Here is a 19,578-nt window from a genome sequence, read left to right as displayed (position 1 = left end):
CCTGTGCCCCCTTGATACTTAATCTGTTTTGAAAAAAATGGATTGTTCATAATCCTATAAAAAAGAGAATTGCTCATTATCGTATAGTTGTGTAACCTGCCTTTGTTTTCAGCCTGTTGTTTCTGGAAGCACAGTATGAGTATGTTAATTCTAGACAAGTGACAAATGCAGTTAGATGCTGGTTTCTCTCCCTCGGATTTAGTGTCAGTTTCTCTCTACATTCTACAGACTGAGGGAAGAACTCATTTACATATATTGTGGAACATGTAAATCTCATCAACAGCACTGGCTCCTTCCCATTAGGATCTCAATGTCCCTGATTATTATGATGTCTGTCCTGCCACATCATTGATTCTACCTGTTAGGAGCCAAGACACTAGGAATTCTAGTTCTTGAGACAGCATGTCATGGAGTGGCACACACCATTCTCTCACTTCTAGGATATTGTAGAGCTGGAAAAGGGGATGGTCTCCCCTATGGGGAAAGATTGCAGAATTTGGGGCTTTAAGGAGAGACATAATAGAAGTGTACAAAATTATGCATGGAGAAAGTGGATAGAGAAAAGTTTTTGTATGTCTCTCATAACACTAGAACTCATGGACATCCAATGAAGCTGAATGTTGGAAGATTCAGGAGAGACAAAAGAAAGTACATCTTTACACATGGCATAGTTAAACTATGGAATTCACTCCCAGAAGAGGCAGTGATGGCCACCAACTTGGATGGCTTTAAAAATGGATTAGACAAATTCATGGCAGATAAGGCTATCAGTGGCTATTAGTCATAATGGCTATGCTCTGGCTCCATAGTCAGAGATGGTATGCTTCTGAATACTTGCTGCTCGAAACCACAGGAGGGGAGAGTACTCTTACACTCAGGTTCTGCTTAGGGGCTTCCCATGGGCAACTGGTTGGCCACTGTGAGAACAGGATGCTGGACAAATGGGCAATTGGCTTGATCCAGCAGACTCTTCTTACATTCTTATACAATTATGTCTCTCAATAGGCATTCTGCTCTAGCTCCTTAAGGGACCCTCAATATTTCCATTTTATACCATCATTATCCTTTTGCACTATCTCTCCCTATGATATCTGACCCAAAATTGCCTTCTGCTTCTGTGGTGGAAGAACTAGGGGAAAAAATGAGTCAAGCTCACTTGCTGCAACCCAGCAGGCACATTAGATTGCCTCAGATAATTTCACCTAGCTCTGCTGCCAAAAATTCTGCCTGCATTGAAACCCTTGGGAAAGAAAAGCAAGCCATGACGTGACCGGCTCACTGTTGTGCAACAAAACATTAAGCATATTTGTTCATGTAAGTAAATACGGCTAATCACCATCACATCATAATTATAAAACTAAACCCAAACCTTTAAAATCCTAATCTCATGGTTCAATCCTAATCTCATGATTCAAGAGCATAAATTCTTTTGTAATGTATTTTATTCTACTACAGAACTCCAAAGGCAGGATACTTACAATGTTTCTAGGTTGTTTAATCCATCAAAACAATGATGTCCCAATGTTTTTATTTTATTGTTATGGAGATGCCTGAAAAACGGGGAGGGGGTAAATCTATTAGCCAAATGAATCACTAAGTGCAAGTTAAGCTTCCAAAAATAACTTTGCTTGATAACAAAAAATACATAGCACTCACAAAGAATATCTAGGCTAGTAGATTGCAAATAAAAAACCCTTGTGTTGTTGAGCAAGGTAGCAGGCTAATGATTTTGGGCCCCACCCTGCATTTCCTCCTCTCAAGAATGCAATTTCTAAGTGATGGAGTAGGTTACCCACAGACAAAGGCAATGGAAAAATTCTGTTTTTAGCACACTCATTAATCTTACCACGGACTTGTACAGAAACCGAACATAAAGGGTTGTATTCAGCTAAATCCTACTCAAAGTAGATCCACTGAAATGAATAAACCTAAATTAGTCAAGTCAGCCTCAATGGGTCTACACTGAGTAGGACTAGCATTGATCGAATACTTGTCCTTTTTTCCTGGAATCTCTCCCTTCCTCCCCAGCCCCTGCTTGAGTCATCCCAGTGTTGTTCCTGGGCCCATGAAAGCCAAGTATATGGTGACCTCTGTACAAGATCCTGTACAACTCACACAAAGATCACAGTTCAGTTCTACTAAAATTCATTCAAAACTGCTGCCCTCTGCTTCCATGTTTCCCAGTTCCATTTGCCAAAATCCTTTACAGAGATCTAGTGTAGAGATAATGGTTGCTGCCCCCAATAACTCTAACATAGCGTCTACCCTAGGCATAGGATACGCATCTGGGACAGTAATTTTATTGATTAGCCGATAATCAATGCAAAACCTTGTCGTTCCATCTTTTTTCGGAACCAGGACAATACTTGAGGCCCAGGGACTGATGGATTCCCTGATCACTCCTAATTCCAGCATATCTTCCACCTCCTTTTGATCTCATTCAAAACTTTCCCATTCGCACGGTATGGCATAGATCTGATTGGGGCATGATCTCCAGTATCAATGGAATGTATAACTATACTGGTTCGGCCAGGTTTGTTGCTAAAGAGATTCCTATAGGTTTTCAAAACTCTCAGAATCTCTTCTTTTACTTCCTCCTCTACCTCCTCTGACCATTCCACTTGATCTACCCCTCCTTTGTCTTTGCTTTCCTGTACCAAATCTGGAAGTTCAGCCCACTTCCCTCAGGGAATAAGGTAACTTGCAACACCTTTGCATCCCTGGTATGGTAAGGCTTTAACATATTTACATGAACCACTTTGCTTTTGTTTAATTGGTCTGTGGTGATTACATATGTCACTGTGTCAAGCCTTTCTCTGATGGTATATGGTCCTTCCCAGTTAGCCTGTAATTTGTCATGTTTCCTGGGTATGAACGCCATAACCATATCTCCCAAATCATACACACGTTCTCTGGCTGTTCTGTCATACCAGTAACTTTGCTTCTCCTGTGCATGACTCAAATTCTCTTTCACTACTTCCATCATTGATGTTAATTTATTGCGGAATTCCAATACAAAATCTACTACAGAAGTTTTGTACTCTCCCAGAGTTCCTTCCCATGAATTTTTTAGCGGTTCCAAAGGTCCCCTCACTTTTCTAGTAAACATTAGTTCAAAGGGTGAGAAGCCTGTTGACTCCTGAGGGACTTCTCTGTATGCAAATAAGAAGCATCCCAAACGTTCATCCCAGTCTTGTGGGTGATCTTGAACATAGCTTCTTATCATGCCCTTCAAAACTCCAATGAATCTCTCAGTTAGCCCATTAGTGGCGGGATGGTAAGTAGTGGTCTTTAGATGTTTTAGACCACAACATTTCCGCATACATTGCATCACTTCTCCCATGAATACACTGCCTTGATCTGTCAGCACTTCATGAGGGAAACCCAGCCTCATAAAGATTTTTAATAAAGCCTCTGCCACTACAGGGGCTTCTACAGGTCTCAGTGCTTCTGCGTCTGGGTACCTGGTGGCAAAATCCACCACCACCACTAGATATTTCTTGCCATGCCTTGTGGGTTTGGAAAAAGGGCCCACCAAATCTATTCCCACTCTATAAAAGGGTTGCCCAATTATAGGAAGGGGCTTTAAGGGTGCCTTGGTCTTTACTCCACTCTTTCCCACCTTTTGGCATATTCCACAAGATAGACAATGTTGTTTTACATCCTTGGAGATATTTGGCCAATAATAATGTGCAGCCAATCTCCTCTTGGTCTTTTTTATTCCCAGATGTCCTGCACATGGGACATCGTGGGCTACCTCTAGCAATCTGGTTCTGTATTTGCTAGGTACTACCAATTGCTTCACTGGTTCACATTCATCCTTTCTTTCAGCAGGCATCCACAGTCTATATAAAATCCCATTCTCACACACAACTTGATTCCTCAGTTTGTCAGTGAAAAGAATCTGTTGGGTCAGCGCTTGTTCCTTTATCTGCTTCAAACTGATATCTTTATGCAGCTCTTCCCTGAATTGCTCTGCTTCTTCCCCAGAGACCACTTGATACAGTTTGTCTTCTTCAGCAGGCCTGCTAGTGGTTGCTATGGTGACCTGAGGCTGGTTAACAGATTCCACCCTGTTTGTTTCAGCCCCCCTCAATATGGCTTCTTTTTCTCTGCCAATTTGCTGTCTGGTCACTACATAGATCTTTCCTTGGGCGCCCATTACATCCCTTCCCAGTATTACTGGTTCTTGTTGCTGGGCATTAATGCCTACTTTATATCGGCCCTCTCGGCCTCTCCAAGTCATTTCCACCAGGGCCACAGGCAAACTTTCTGGTTGACCCCTCACTCCTTGGATAGTCACAGTTTCCTGAGGTAATATTACCTCAGATTTTATTAAATCTGGCCTCAGTAATGTCTGAGCGGCACCAGTATCAAGCAATGCCCAATAATTTGCCCCTTGTACTCTCACTTCCTCTCTCAGACTTGAATCAAGGTCTGTTACTTCTGTCCAGTTTATCTGGCAAAACTGAACCTTTTTCGCTGTTTCTAAAGCCTTGGGCTCTGTTTTCACTGCCCTTGTCTGAGCAGGATTACTAATGGGGTTGGCAACCTCACATTGAAAACGTAGGTGCCCTGGTCTACCACATTTGTAGCATAATTTCTCCTCACTTTTAGGGTACACAGATCCACTCTGGGGTATCCTGTGCCCTTCAGATTTTAATGGGGGACTCACTCGCTGTGGTACCACATCCCTTCTGCCAGCACTATATGGTCTGGGTTTAAACTCTCTTGATGTTTTCCCCACCCAGCCAGTTCTATTGGAGGCGAAGTGATCCGCCAGCTCTGCGGCCTCCTGCACAGATGTAGGGGAACGGTCTTTGACCAGGAGCCTTATTTCTGGTGGTAACTGATGGTATAATTGATCCAGTATCATGAGGCTTTTCACCTCTTCCACTGACTGAGCTTTGGCACTACTCATCCACTTTCCAAATATATCCATCAACTTTGCTCCCAGTTCCACAAAAGACCTCCCTGTCTGTATCTGGCAATTTCTGAAAAGCTTTCTAAAATAATTAGGCCCCAGTCTGAATCTTTTAAACACTGCTTCTTTGAATTCAGCATAGGTGACGGGCTTGTCTGAGGGGAAATATTGGTATACCTCAGCCAATTCCCCTTTAATCAGGTTTGATAAATACTGCATGTATTTATCTTCAGGTAGCCCCCACAACTGAGCTGCTTTTTCAAAGGTGCTGAGGTAAATTTGAGGATCTTGACCAGGCTCATACACAGCAAAGTCCTTTGGAGTAATTTTTATTTTTGCTCCATCTCTCTTTCCTTGTCTCCTCAGAGTGAAATTTCTCTCTATCAAATTTTAACTTTTCTACTTGTAATTCAGCATCCAATGCTCGTTGCTTCTCCCTCTCCTCAAACCCCAATCTCATTCTCTCAATTTCCAACTCCCTCTGTTTTTCCTTCTCTGCACCTTCCATCCTCAATCTCTCAGCTTCCAACTCCCGCTGTTTATCTTTTTCCTCAGCCTCCGTCCTCAATCTCTCAGCTTCCAACTCTCTCTGCTTGTCTTTTTCCTCAGCCTCCATCCTCAATCTCTCAGCTTCCAACTCTCTGTTTTTCCTTCTCTGCACCTTCCATCCTCAACTTCTCTCTCAAGTACTCTATATAAGCGGGATTGCTTAAATATCCTTCTGGGGTCTCTTCTCTGACAGGTTGTTTTTGCTGGGCAGTTGCAAATCCTATAAGTGCTACCCTCAATTCATCTACCCCTTTACCCTCATGAGGTAAATTGAATGTTATGCACTTCTCCACCAGCTCCTCTCTTTTCATTTTTATGTATTCAGCCATGGTGTTTGAGTTCAGTCACTCTTTGCCACACACTCTTTGCCAGTCACTCTCACAAGAAATCTTGTTTTGTTATTTCTGTTTGCCACACAACTATTAGGGATTGTCTAGTATTCGTATCTCACTGCTACAGCCAACACCTGTGATGTAGTCTCCTTTGTCACCACGTGTCTTTGGGACTCTCTTTGGTTCGTATCTGGATTCTCTGTTGTTCGTATCCCACCGCTACTGACACCACATGTGGTGCGTCCTTCCCTGGCTCTCCCTGTCAGGTTCCTACCTGCTCGTGGTTACTGCCTGTCTCTAGGCACCACCAGGGATTCCACCAGTCCGGACCGCACTCTCTTATGGTTTCTCTCCCCGCTCTAGCACAGATCTCAACAGATCCCCCTGCTAGGCAACCACCAGTAACGTCCCAATACTAGTATTCCCAGAGACTCTGAATACTGGTATTGTTATTCTCTTCACCGCTGCCACCATTTGTTACAGTTCCCCTTCAGCCTTGGTCATTACCTTACCCTCCCTTCTGGTCTGTGAAACCCCAGCCAAGGATCAGGCCTTTGGTAAACCAAATTAAGTATTTATTACAGATAACAAAGCTAACAAGATTAACAAGATTTCTTCTTAAGGCACATAAGCATATGGTTTTACTCAATACTAATCCGAACTCCACCTCCCTCCTTCTTCACTCTCTCCTGGCAAACAACTCTCTCAAACCCCACCAAGCAATCCACTCTTTCTCTTCTCCTCCCCAGATTCCACAATTTACCACCTCACATTCACCCAGATTTACCTGTCATCCTTTCATTTATACTGTCAGCCATTTTAAACATTCAGCCAATCATCAAGCATTCTATTGCCCATTCACTCCCCCTCCTCTTTCACTACTTACCATGTATACTCTAAACAACCAGCACTTACCATATATACACTAATATATAGGAACATCACAGCACACACATATACAACCAAAAAAACTAGGCAATTCCACTATCAGACCCAATTCTGAAGGCCACTTGGTTCAGCAAACAAGATCCTATATACAAGATATGTGGGTACCAGCACTGCTATCAGCACAATCATACATTTTTCTGAGAGCAATTTTTCTACTACATGAATGTCAATGAAGTATTTAATATAACACAACATCATTAGGTGAAAATCTGACACTTACTCTGGAATATGTAGGTATTTTGCATATTCCAGCAGGCACCTTCTGTTTTAACTTTTAATTGCCTGCTGAAAATCTGTTTCGACAGGCTTATGCAGGCACTTAAGAAGATGCCTTTCTATGACAGTTGACCTTTGTTTTTATTGTATTTTTAGTGTTTTTATCGTTGGTTGGTTGGTTGTTTTAACTTGTAAACCACTTTGATACTTTTAATAAAATAGCGATATACAAATGTATTTATAAATAAATAAATATTCCGTGAAAGCTGCAAACACTTACAGGACAACAAGGCTTGAGAGATTTGTAAATGCAAAGTCAGGGATGTTGGTTATTTTGTTGAGAGCCAAGGTTAAGGCTTGCAAGGACGGAAGATTGCTAAGTGGAACGACAGGGACGTCAGTCAAGCTGTTATCATCCAGCCACAAGTGACGCAATTGAACAAGGCCTTCAAAACTGTCTTCTGGGACAGCAGTAATGTGGTTAGCATCTAAGCGCCTGAAAATAAAATAATATGAGTATTTAGCAATTTACATATTATATGAGCCATATTCTAAAAAATAAGTTTTAAAGCTTTAGGAATCAGAAAGAAGCATTTGAAAGTTGGGGGAGCATCAGCTGAAACTGAATATCGCTCCTCTTGGGTCAAATGAACATGCAAACCAACACAACACAGAAGAAAGGCAATAGGTTATGCACACAGTACATGTTATCAGCTGATGTACTTGCTCAATAGGAACTGCTGAACAGCATACACCTAGAATTTACAAACAGATAGTTGCACAACTATCCACTGATTCAGTGAGAGACTACTTTTAAGTCTACACAACTGCAAGGCCACCTTCAGTAATAATTCCCTTCTTTCCCATTGTAAGCAGAAGCTGACCTGAGAGGTCAATGCACCCAGTCTCTCAACATAATTTGAAAACAATTCTGTTACTAAGGAATAGAACAAAGAACCCCCAAATTCAAGAAGAAGAACAAGAACATGGAGAAGCAGTTATGGTGTCTTTACCAACTCTAAGTCTTTCTTGTTGAAACATATTTTTAAGGGATTTTCTGATTAGAAAGGTACTATATAATATTCTACTAAAAACAATGTGTACATAACCATGCTAGCACAAAATAATCACAAAATTCTATCTTCACACTGTGTAGCTTCATTATACTAATTTATAATAATTCTTATAGATGCACTATAAAAATACCTTTACTACACAATTCTTATGCAATTTTAGTCCTTATTTTAGTCTTATACTTAAGCCTCCCCCTACACAATCCTCTCTCCTAGTCACTTTTACCCTAGCTGGAGTCCTGGACTATTGCAAGAAAAAATGAAGGAAAAAGAGGCATCCAGGATGAAAAAAAGTGGAGAAGATTAAGGATAACCTAAAACATTTATGCTACAAGTCATTATTTCACCCCCAAACCTTCCACTTCCCAGATTTTTGGCAGAGCCCCAGGTCAGCCATTGAACATGTTTACTTAAGCTAACAGGCACTAGAAATGTGAAGGCTTGGGAGAAAATGTATTTTTCCTTCACATCTCTAACAAGACACATCTATCACTGCAGACTTAAGCCAAAACTGAATATGATATACATGTTGCTGCTGGAAAAAAATTGCAGCCTCATGTCTACTTCATTCCTCCCACTTCTAACATTTAAGACAACTTAACACATTCCCTTGTTTTAAAATGTTGGTTGCCAGGTAAGGAAACACACAATGTTGTGGAAAAAGATAAAAAGCAAGAGATAAGAAATTCACAACTCTGTGGAAGGGCTAGAGCTCAACAATAGTGCATATGCTTTATTTATTTTATTTGCATACAAAAGCTCCCAAACTCAATCCCTGGTATCTCCAGGCAAGGACAGGTAAGATTCCCATCTGAAACTCTGGAGAGTTTCAGTCAGCAAAAGTGCTTCAATAAGCGTAGACAGTACAGAGACAGGTAGACCAATGGTTTGACTAGGGATAAGGCTCTGTATGGCTAAACTGCAGTCACTCCTATTCCCAGGATGCTCTGGGGGAAGCCATGATTGTTCAGCAATTATAAAACCAATATAAGTGTAGTAGCATGGATGAGGTCTGTGGTGAAGATCTGTTTCTCATTGGATCATCAGTGTTGGCAATGACACATGAATCCTTCATTTTACAAGCTACAGCCATTGGGCACATTTTTTAAAAAAAAATCAGCTGAAATCTGAGAGTACATAATTACTTTTTTTTTTTTTCAATAATTTTTATTCAGATTTTCATAAAACATACAAGACAAAATCATAAAACATTCAAAGACAAAAAACAAAATCAAAAATAGTTAAACAAAAAGAAAAAAAGAAAAAAAAAACAAAAATAAAAAATAAAGAGTAAAATATTGACTTCCCATTTGTCAAAGATCAAATCAGTTATAAGTCTATAATATATAACAATCCTGTCTCTTAAGTCATATTATAAAATCACTTTCCTCCAGTAGTTATCTTACTTAATCATCAAATCTCATATACATTACTTTATTCTTTCCACAAAAAGTCAAAGAGAGGTTTCAATTCTTTAAGAAATATATCTATCAATTTTTTTTTTCCAGATAAGCATATCGATTAATCCATCTCATTACTAATTATGATAATCTTATTGTCATAACCATAGTCAAAATAAACATTTCAATTAATCCATCACATCAGAATCTGTTAGGTTCAGTAATTTCAGTAGCCATTGTTCTATTATCTCTATTAGTTCCATTTTCCGTCTTCCATCTTCAGTAGTCTTGTTAAGTCCAGTAATTTCAATATCCAATCTTCCATTATCAGTATTCCATAATAATCTTGCTGTCAAAGCCATAGTCATATAGTAAGAGTCTGATGGGAATTACCTCTATCCCAGATATTTTCTTGCCATCCATTCTGAATAGGTTGCTGAAATACTGCTGTAAAATCATATCTCTGTTCTTTTTTTCAAAATACACTGGGTCATCTCTTAAAAGTTTTTCCATTGTCACATGGCTGCAGTTAATTCCATAGATTTTCTCTATATTGGGCTCCATCACATCATTCCAGTCCAGAAGATTATCCATGCCATTGATAACTTTATCTCTAGAATCTTCATTAATTTCTTCAGAGATAACATTGAGTTCCAAACAATAGATTTTATTTCTAAAGTCCATAGACTCCAAATCTTGTTCCTGTTCCACGTTTATTCCAATCTCCGGGATCTCCTCTCTCACAGGGACCCCTGTTCCAGTCTCCAGGGTCACCTCTCTCACAGGGACCCCTGTTCCAATCTCCGGGGTCTCCTCTCTCACAGGGACCCCTTCCAGGGTCACCTCTCTCACAGGGACCCTTATATCTTTAATCTCCTGCTTCATTTTACTCAATTCAATTTTCATTATCTCAATCTCATCCATTATTTTCTGAAACATAGTTATTTCCAGATTCTCAGCCACTTTCTTAATTGCCATTTTAAAAGAAAAATATAGGAAAACCACTTCTTATTTCAGCAACAATTGGGTTAATACTCCAAACTTGGTGACATCACAGTATAAACAGAGCAGACAGCCTTATCTCTCCATAGTTAAGTAAACAAAATGCAGTTCCCAGGAACGAAACAATTAATGGCAATCGTCAAGAAACAGATTCGTCAAAATAAAATAGACCAAAAAGAGAGTAGTCTCAAAACAGTATAATATTTTCCAAAATAAAAATCTGGAATAGAAATCCCTCTTCTGTGTATATCTTTAGAATGCAAATCCAGGACAGCTTTTTGCAACAAAAACAGAGATAAGCTATTAATTAGTGCGTAGCAGAGAGAAGTTATGGCTCCCCAGTGAGATGTCAAAAACCGATCAATCTGGCAAATCTCTTTTAAACAGCAACAATTTAAGTCAAGTAAAAGAAAAATATAGAAAGAAGGGTGCTTGCCTGTTAGTGCGTTCTCTCTTAGAAGATAAGATGAACGTTCGCTTTAACAGATAGAGCTTGCTGTTGAAAATCCGTCCCACCTCCGTCGGCTGGACCTCGTCCCATAAATTAATGAGATCTGGTCGTCCCAACAAAAATAGGCTTTGAGGTTAATCTCTTCGTTTCTCCCTACCCGGGAGAAGTTTAATCAGTCAAAAAAAAAGAAAAAACTGACTGATATATCTGAATAAGCTTCTTTTGAGGCAGGAGCCCGTCTCAAAAGCAGGCACAGGCTAAGTCACCCTTCCCGGAAGTCGAGAGTACATAATTACTGTGTGATTCCTTAAAGCCCAATGCACCATTTTATGCAAAGAGAACTGCTCTCCTTATGTGCTTAGCAAGAGCTAATACGGAGTTTGGCACAAAATGATCAGCTTCTATTAAAACTGATGGAAAAGGACATTAGCATGTATCCCATTTTATGGAGGGGAGTGTTGATGCTTCCCTTTTTCTCTGCCCTCCCCAGTTGCAGCTGTTGTGAAAGAGGCCAAAGCCTTACCTTTTCCTAGCTAGAATCCACATTGGACTTTAGGATAATTCTGTTTTTAAATTCTCTCAGCATGCAACATATGCATAATGCCAAAGAACAAAAAAAGAACTTCTTACAAAACTAATGCATTTTGCATGTTTTTTAACCAAAGTAGTTTACCACTGCTCTAGAGCTGGTAATGTCAGTATTATAATTTTATTAAATCAGCTCTGCTTAACTAAAGCGTCTATGTAGTGGAACTTGACATAAAAGTTTGCTCCAGCTGAAAGCCTATATTTTGAGTTGGAAAATGGGTGGCAATAATGTGTGTCCCAAGTTCTCAAGTCTGGGAGCTGGAGAGACAACCTGTCCTGGATGGGGTTGCACTCCCCTGGAAGGATCAGGTCTGTAACCTAGGGGTGCTCCTAGATTCAACCTTGTCACTATAGGCTCACGGGGGCATGGTAACTAGAAGTGCATTTTCCCAGCTGTTGCTGGTTCACCAGCTTCTGCTCCCTTTGAACAGAGATGATTTGGCCTCTGTACTCTATGCTCTGGTAACTTCAAAATTGGATTGTTGCAATGCACTCTACATGGGGCTACCTTTGAAGGTAACTCAGAAACTTCAACTGGTCCAAAATGAGGCAGCCAGTTTACTGCCAGGGTTCCATTTACATACTGTAACACCCCTATTTTACAACAGCTACATTGTTTGCCAGTTCATTTCTGGGGCCAAGATACTCACGCTTGTGTTTAAAGCCCAAAATGACTTAGGTTCCAAATATCTGAAAGACCGCCTCCTTCCCTACAGACCCTCTTGGGTGTTGAGATCGGCAGAAGGGGCCCTCTTGGTAGTTCCACTGCCCTAAGAATTTGGGGGTGGGCGGAAAAGGGCATTCTCCATGGCATCTCCTAAGTTGTGAAACTTCCTTCCTACAGAGATGTCTCTGGTACTTTCATTATATAACTTTCATAGAATGCTGAAGATGCACCTCTTCACCCTGGTTTTTGACACTTGAGATGAATATTTTTGGGACCCTCTCTAGTTGTGATTATAATTTGTTTTAATAATGTATTTTATTTTGTTGCGACACACCCTGGGACCTACTGATGAAGGGCTGGTAATAAATTAAACAATGATGACAATGACAACAACAACAACAGTCAGGGCATAGGAGGCATCAGGCTACAAAAATGATGCAGATGGTGTGGCCTGCTCACAGCACACTATGCTTCCTGGTCCTAAAGCAGTGTATATTGGATTCTGTCAGGGCTGCTCTGCCTTTAAAAGCTGCCAAATAGGCAGAAATGTTAACAGCTGCAGCTTTTACCAACAAAGAGATACAATGATGGAAAAGCCACATCTCTGCCAAGCACAGAAACTGAGAAGAGAATACTGAGGGGAGATATGATAGCACTCTTCAAATACTTGAAAGATTGTCACACAGAGGGCCAGGATCTCTTCTCAATCATCCCAGAATGTGGGGCAGTTGATCCTGTTTCCTTTAGCCACTTTTGTTCCTAACCAGTATAATTTGCTGAGCAGAATTTTTGTTTTTCCTTCTCACACCTCTCCCCTATCAATAATAGAATGCTTCTACTCTTCTTAGGTCCTTGTCAACTCTTTCTACACACCTTACCTGCTTTCACCTTAAGCTGTTACCTACTCTTTCCTCAGGTTCCTGCTAGTCCTTTTCTAAGGCTACTATAAGAAAACAAAAGCAGTCTCCAAGAGTTCATCTGATCCAGCATGCCATTTTCAACAGTGGGAAACCTATAACAGGGCATGAAGGCAGGGCTCTCTCCTGAACCCAAGCTCTCCGCCCTGTACCCTGTAAAGATGGTAAATGGTTTGAATAAGACAGTCCTACGCTAGTCTTTCTTCATTATATTTTGCTCAGTTCACTGTGTAGTAGGGTAGTATCAGGTATTCTGTGATTTTCCTATTTTACATTGCTTTGATTATTGACTTAATTGTATTTATCATACATTTGTTGTATGTCGTTCACAGCTTTGGGGGCCTTTGGGCGAACAAGTAGTATATAAAGAAACCATAATATAACACACCTCCATGCCTTTTGGGACATCATCTCATTCAGTCATCTATATTTTCAACAAAGGTTTTCCTCATCCCTAGTGCCAGTGTAAGTTTTAGATCTAGTCTAAATGAGTTCTACTTTTCTCAGAGAAGGCTGCCTGTAAACATTACATTCTCTATCAGAATGTTTATGAAAATTCATGGCATCACATCAGCTCACTCAATAGTAGCTAGAAGCTTTATTGATCAAAACTCTTGGGGTTTGCTGTACTACAATGCACATTAATGAGAAAAATAGATTTTATTATTTGCAATAAGAAGAAAAAAGGATATTTATTCAGAAGAGAGACTTGTATTTCCCTGATTCAAATAGCAAGGCTGGAACTCACCTATGGCCAACTCAGGGAGGATTAAACCCATGACCAATAACTTATAATGGCCATTCTGTTAACATGTATATAAATTTCTTTCAAAAAGTTTTGAATAAGCTATACTACCCATCAAATCACACACAGATGAGCCATAATTATACCTGGCCCATTCCTATGTTGAGCTGATCTAAGGCAGATTTTAGTTGTGTGATTTTCTTCTCAGAGAAGAGGAGAAATTAATACCCCGAACTTGACAGCTAAAAAGTAATGGCAGTTACATATTGTTTGCCCTGTGGTCAGAGGAGTGTCTGCTTATGCTAGATATTAACAAATGTGTTGATGCTGAAACATTTTTAAATTAAATGTTTCATGATAAGAAGAGCCTACATGTCTTAAGAAAAACATGATCTGTCTTCTCCCACTCTTTCAAGTTCACAGACCACAGATCAGAACAAAACAATTATTTCTCAGTGCAGTAAGAGCTTCCCAAATGCATGTCCTTTACAGAAAAAAACATCATGTTTTTCTTTAGACCAACCAGTACAAAGCTCTTATGTTTGTTTGCTTAAAGATAATGGGATTCAGCTGAGGAGTCAGCCAAACTGAAAATGTTTACATTTTGTAAAGAAACAAACATGTTTAGAGGCGAGAGATGCAATATTACTGTAAAATTTATGGAGTGGGAATAAGGATTACAAACACTATATAGTATTACCAAGCAAATAATATTTCCTCATAGCTGTTGTGGCAGTTTTGCAAATATCTGCTTTAGTCATCCATTAAGGATAAGACTTGCTCCTTAAGTTACAATTTATGGAGCAGATTCCTTTTCCTGTCATAAGGTACTCCAGGATTCATATTTCCTTGTGGGCAGTTGCCTACAAGAGTAAATTTGTTTTGAATTCTAGTCTATAAATTCATGTTTGCCTACCACAGGCCCAACTAGTCCAGCATCCTGTTTTCACACTGGCCAACTAGATGCCTATGGGAACCCTGCAAGCAGGACCTGAGTGTAACAGCACTCTCCCCACTTGATTGCCATCAGCTGGTATCCAAAGGCATACTGCCTCCAACAGTGGAAGTAGAATACAGCCATCATTTATTTATTTATTAAAGTATTTATAGGCCGCACTTTCATAAAAGTACATCAAGGCAGCTTACAGCATACAAAAACATCATACAATTAAAAACCAATAAAAACATCATTAAAAACAACAATAAAAGAACCAACAAATACTGCATTAGTTGGAAGAAAAGAAAATCATGTTAAAAGGCCTGTTTAAAAAGTTTGGTTTTCAAGAGATGCCTGAAAGAAAGAAGGGATGGTTTCTCCTAAACCTCTATTGGCAGGGAGTTCCACAGGGCAAGGCCTGTCTCACTAAAGGCTTGGAACCTGATGCAGGGCAACTGAACCTTAGGGGCATGGGGAATCCCTAAAAGCTCCCCATCAGAAGATCTCAGTGATCAAGATGGAACATAGGGAGTCAGCAGTCCTTAAGGTACTTTGGGCCCAAGTTATTTAGGTCTTTGTGAATTAACATAAGTACCTGAACCTGGACCACTCTTTCAGCAGCAGGGTAACATGTTGCCAGCAATCTGCTCCTATAAGCAGTCTGGTCACCACATTCTGCACTAGTTGCAGCTTCCAGACCAGATACAAGGGCAGCCCCACAAAAAGAGCATTACAATAATCAAGCCATGCACAGACCACTGTGGCCAGCCTATCGCAGTCCGGAAACAGCCATAGCACAAGGCATTCCTGGCCACAGAGCTCACTTGAACCTCTAGTGACAGAGATGGGTCAAGGAGTACCCCCAAACTGCATACCCGCTCCTTCAGAGGAAGTGCAACCCCATCTAAGGCAGGGAATTGTCACAGGAACCTCCCACCCACAAGGCGTCCATCCTTCCAGGATTCAAGCTCAGTTATTGACCCTCATCCAGTCCACCATTGTATCCAGGCACCGGTCATGGGCTTGCTTAGTCTCTCCTGATTTAGATGTGATGGAGAAATGGAGCTGGGTATCATCAGTATATTGATGGAACCTTGCTTCAGGACTCCTGATGACCATTCCCAATGGCTTCATGTAGATGTTAACAATGTACTGGGGCAAGATAGTACCATGCGGCACTCCATAGTGTAAATGAGCACTCTCCAAAAACTACTCTCTGGACATGACCCTGCAGGTATGAATCAAGCCACCTAAGTACTGTGCCACCAAAATCCATCCCACACAGCCAGTCCAGAAAGACACCATGGTTAATGGCATTAAAAGCCACTGAGAGATCGAGCAGGAGGAGCAGGGTTGTACGCCTCCTGTCCTTCTCTCTCTAAAAAAAGTCTCTATAAAAGTCATCCATCGAGGTGACCGAGGCTGATTTGGTCCCAAACCCAGGCCTAATCAGTCTCATCCAGGAATGCCTGCAGCTGTTCTGCAACAACCTTCTCAATCACCTTTCCCAGGAGTATTTGCAACCGGGCAATAGCTGTTACAATCCATCTGACTGTTTTTTTCAGTAGTGGTTGCACTATTGCCTCTTTTAAGCACCTCCCCCTTATACAAAGAAGCATTTATCATGGCTAGTGATCATTGACATTGATACTGATATTTGGGAGCTTGCAGTACTGATCTGTTGCTCCCCAGAGCACCCACAAGGAAAAGCAAGGAGTGACACAGCAGGAACACTCAGTAAGAGTTAAACAGGAACAACTGGCAAGGTATTTTTTGAGGAGGTAAAGGAAACAATAAGAATATTTTGATTTAAATAATTTATGAGTCGTCGACCAGAGTATCCAACTCAGCATACAATCATAAGAGAAGTTACATACCAATACAAATTAATGCAGCTAAATACTAAAAGTATTAATGTTAAAAAACCAAGCAGCAGCAAGAACAGGAGATAGAAATCAAGAACCACTAAAATAATAAAACATCTGAACAAGATTATGATGCACGTGTAACGTGTCACTTCACAGTTTCATGCAGCACTACAGCCCCTGTTATTCCTGTCTCAGAATAATCTGAGGATGTAATTGACCTCCATGGTATACAGTGGAGGAGAAATACTGTGCATGCACTTGGATTACATATGTGTTCTCTGTTCTCAATATACTGTTCTGCTCACTGTTGTGGACTGCAATTTAATCTCTCATTAACTCTCTTCATTTGCTTTACCACTACTGTATTTACACGGCTCAATAAATCTAACAGGATTATTCTAGCAGTGAAACAAGAGATATTGACACAAGCCGTCATTTCAGAGTGTACATTCGAGATAAAACCCCTTCAGGACGACAGAAGTCTGGAGTGAACTTTGTTCTCTTTAAGTGCTACTTCAATAACCACAAGGAAATCACTCCAATGACTGCAAAGTAGTTATTAGATTTAAGAGGAGAGCACTGATAAGGCTGGATACAACAGAAATTGCATCGTGGCAAGGACAACAAATCCACTCTTGAGTGAACAAGCACGTTCTGAGCTGTATGACTTGTAGGTATAGCATGCCTTGCTGTATTGTAATAAAGTTTATTACATAAATGAAAGCACTATTACATCTCGCAGCTGATCATTGCCACTTTATGATGCAAACAGCAATTTCTGTGGTCTACTTGAAATTCACAAATGTGTTTTAAATCACAAGGGACTAAGGATGGAAGAGATTAATCCTGTAAATTACCCCCCCCCAATCTCATTTTACACATTTAAAAGTGGCCATAAGCTCTTTCTTGGCATTTGGGATATGTATCCATCTTTCATTCACTTCTCACTGAAATCAGAAAGGCTACCTGAAAGATCATCTCACCCCTTATATACCCAATTGATCACAGCACTCTGCAGGACAGGGCCTCTTGCAGATACCATCTCATCAGGAGCTCAGTTCTGTACAATGTGGGAAATCAGGCCCTACCCTTTGGAATTCCCTCCCATAATATATTAGCCAGTCACAGACTCTGTTTTCAGTGCCTACTGAAGACCTTCCTCTTTCAACGAGCCTTTTAAGTGGGGATCTTTATCCCAGACTGCACCTGTATTGGAACTCTGTTTAACTGTTTCTATATATGGAACTGTTTTTAAAAGTTTGTCTTGTTTTTTATGTGGAACTATTTAACTGTTTTTACACTTTTCTTGTTTTATGGTTGTAACTGTTTTGTTTTATAATTGTCTATTTTATTGCTGTAACCTTCCCCGGCACCTTATGATAAAGGGTGGGTAAGAAATCAAATAAATAAATAAAAATATTCAAAGGGCAGACTGCTTAAAGATAACAAATTCAAACTTCAATGTTAACTACAGGTAAGAGAGGTAGGGGAAAGATTTTGATGAATTTATAATACCCTGGAGCCACTGTGTATATTTAATTTGTGCAACACTGCAGTCTTCATCACACTTGTCTCAAACATCTTTATAAAATGTAACGTTGAAGGAGTTCAAACACTTGAGTCTACTTTCTACAAGTCATGACAGTGACTGCTATTATGGGACAGGCCAGTTGTTTCTAGCATGAAAGTCAGCATTGACCACCCCTGACATTATCCTCTTAAGATTTGTACTTGCAGTTCTTCAGTTCAAAAGTTTGCTTCAGTTTCTCCTTCTCAGATTAAGGACGTGGCATCCACTTTGGGGGAAAAATACAGAAGAGAAGCAGAAGGTATTACCTGCCTATTGTAGGCAAGTTTGGCAAGATAAAAAAAAGTTAAATAAATTCATTCCTTTCACAAGATTAAAATAGTTAATAGTTAGACTTTTTGCATGAAAACTGTCTCGGGTCGAATCCTTTGACTCTCCAATTAAATCCCTGATATATTTAGTTGGGGGGCAAGTGATGGGAAAGACTTACACTTGGAAGTTACTGCTGTAAACCGCCCAGAGAGCTTCGGCTATGGGGCGGTCTATAAATGTAATAAATAATAATAATAATAATAATAATAGTTAATTAGGTTTTCCTCTTAGCACTATGCTTTAAAGCCAAATAATGCAATGCATTGTCTTGGACTGACTTAGAAGTTGTATGACATCTGAAAATCAGCTTTTTTAGTACCTCAGGGCATTATCTGAAAGGAGGCTTCCTCACACCATCAGAACACTGCAGTTTTATTTTAATAAATAGCTCTGTTCATAGGCTATATGAGAAGTCAGTATGGCAATGTGGTTAGAGTGTTTGACTATGACCTGGGAGACCAAAGTTCAAATCCCCACTTGGCCATGAAGCTCACTGGGTGACCTTGGCCAGTCACTGCCTCTCAGCCTAATCTTCCTCACAGGCTTGTTTTGAGGATAAAATGGAGAGGGGGAGAAATATGTGCACCACTTTGAGCTCCTTGGAGGAAAGGCGGGATATAAATGCAAGAACAAAAACATATACTGTAAATGCAATAATAAATACATATTCTGGATTCCTTCAGCAAACACAAAAAACAATGTACAACAGAAAATTAAGCACAATTATTGTGTTTTTACTTTCCTAGTGGCCAGCAATTGAGCTAATATTAAGTTTGTAAAACTCTGATAAACTCTTAAGAAAAGCTTAAATAGATCTGAAATATAAATAGCATTGTTTTCAGACAGCCTGCATCTCAACAAGTTAAAGGCTACAAAACACACACACACTGAAGGCAGTAAACCAAACTATCCTCAATAAAAGTCAAGAGATTTTGAGGAGGAGAAATACATTTTACTAAGAAAAAATCCCCCTAAAGCTTCCTTTCCTATCAAGTTGGGAATATGGCCAGACGCCCAGCTAAGAAGATTTTTGACTGAGATGACAGCTATGTAAATCTTTT

At 40.1% G+C, this 19,578-nt stretch overlaps 1 protein-coding gene across 4 annotated transcripts in view; it reads right to left on the bottom strand.

The window, feature by feature from the left end:
* LGR4 (leucine rich repeat containing G protein-coupled receptor 4) overlaps positions 1-19,578 on the bottom strand; it is a 125,162-nt gene that overhangs the window by 30,026 nt on the left and 75,558 nt on the right. For all 4 annotated transcript variants that reach the window (XM_061610590.1, XM_061610588.1, XM_061610589.1 and 1 more), the window contains 2 exons: positions 7,250-7,465; positions 1,479-1,550 (listed from right to left, as the gene is read on the bottom strand). In XM_061610590.1, coding sequence (XP_061466574.1) covers positions 1,479-1,550; positions 7,250-7,465 — 288 coding nt within the window. The remainder of the gene's footprint in view (positions 1-1,478; positions 1,551-7,249; positions 7,466-19,578) is intronic.

The sequence above is a fragment of the Rhineura floridana genome, chromosome 2 (assembly GCF_030035675.1).
Source record: "Rhineura floridana isolate rRhiFlo1 chromosome 2, rRhiFlo1.hap2, whole genome shotgun sequence".
Taxonomy (NCBI): domain Eukaryota; kingdom Metazoa; phylum Chordata; class Lepidosauria; order Squamata; family Rhineuridae; genus Rhineura; species Rhineura floridana.
This window is presented reverse-complemented; position numbering and strand designations above follow the sequence as displayed.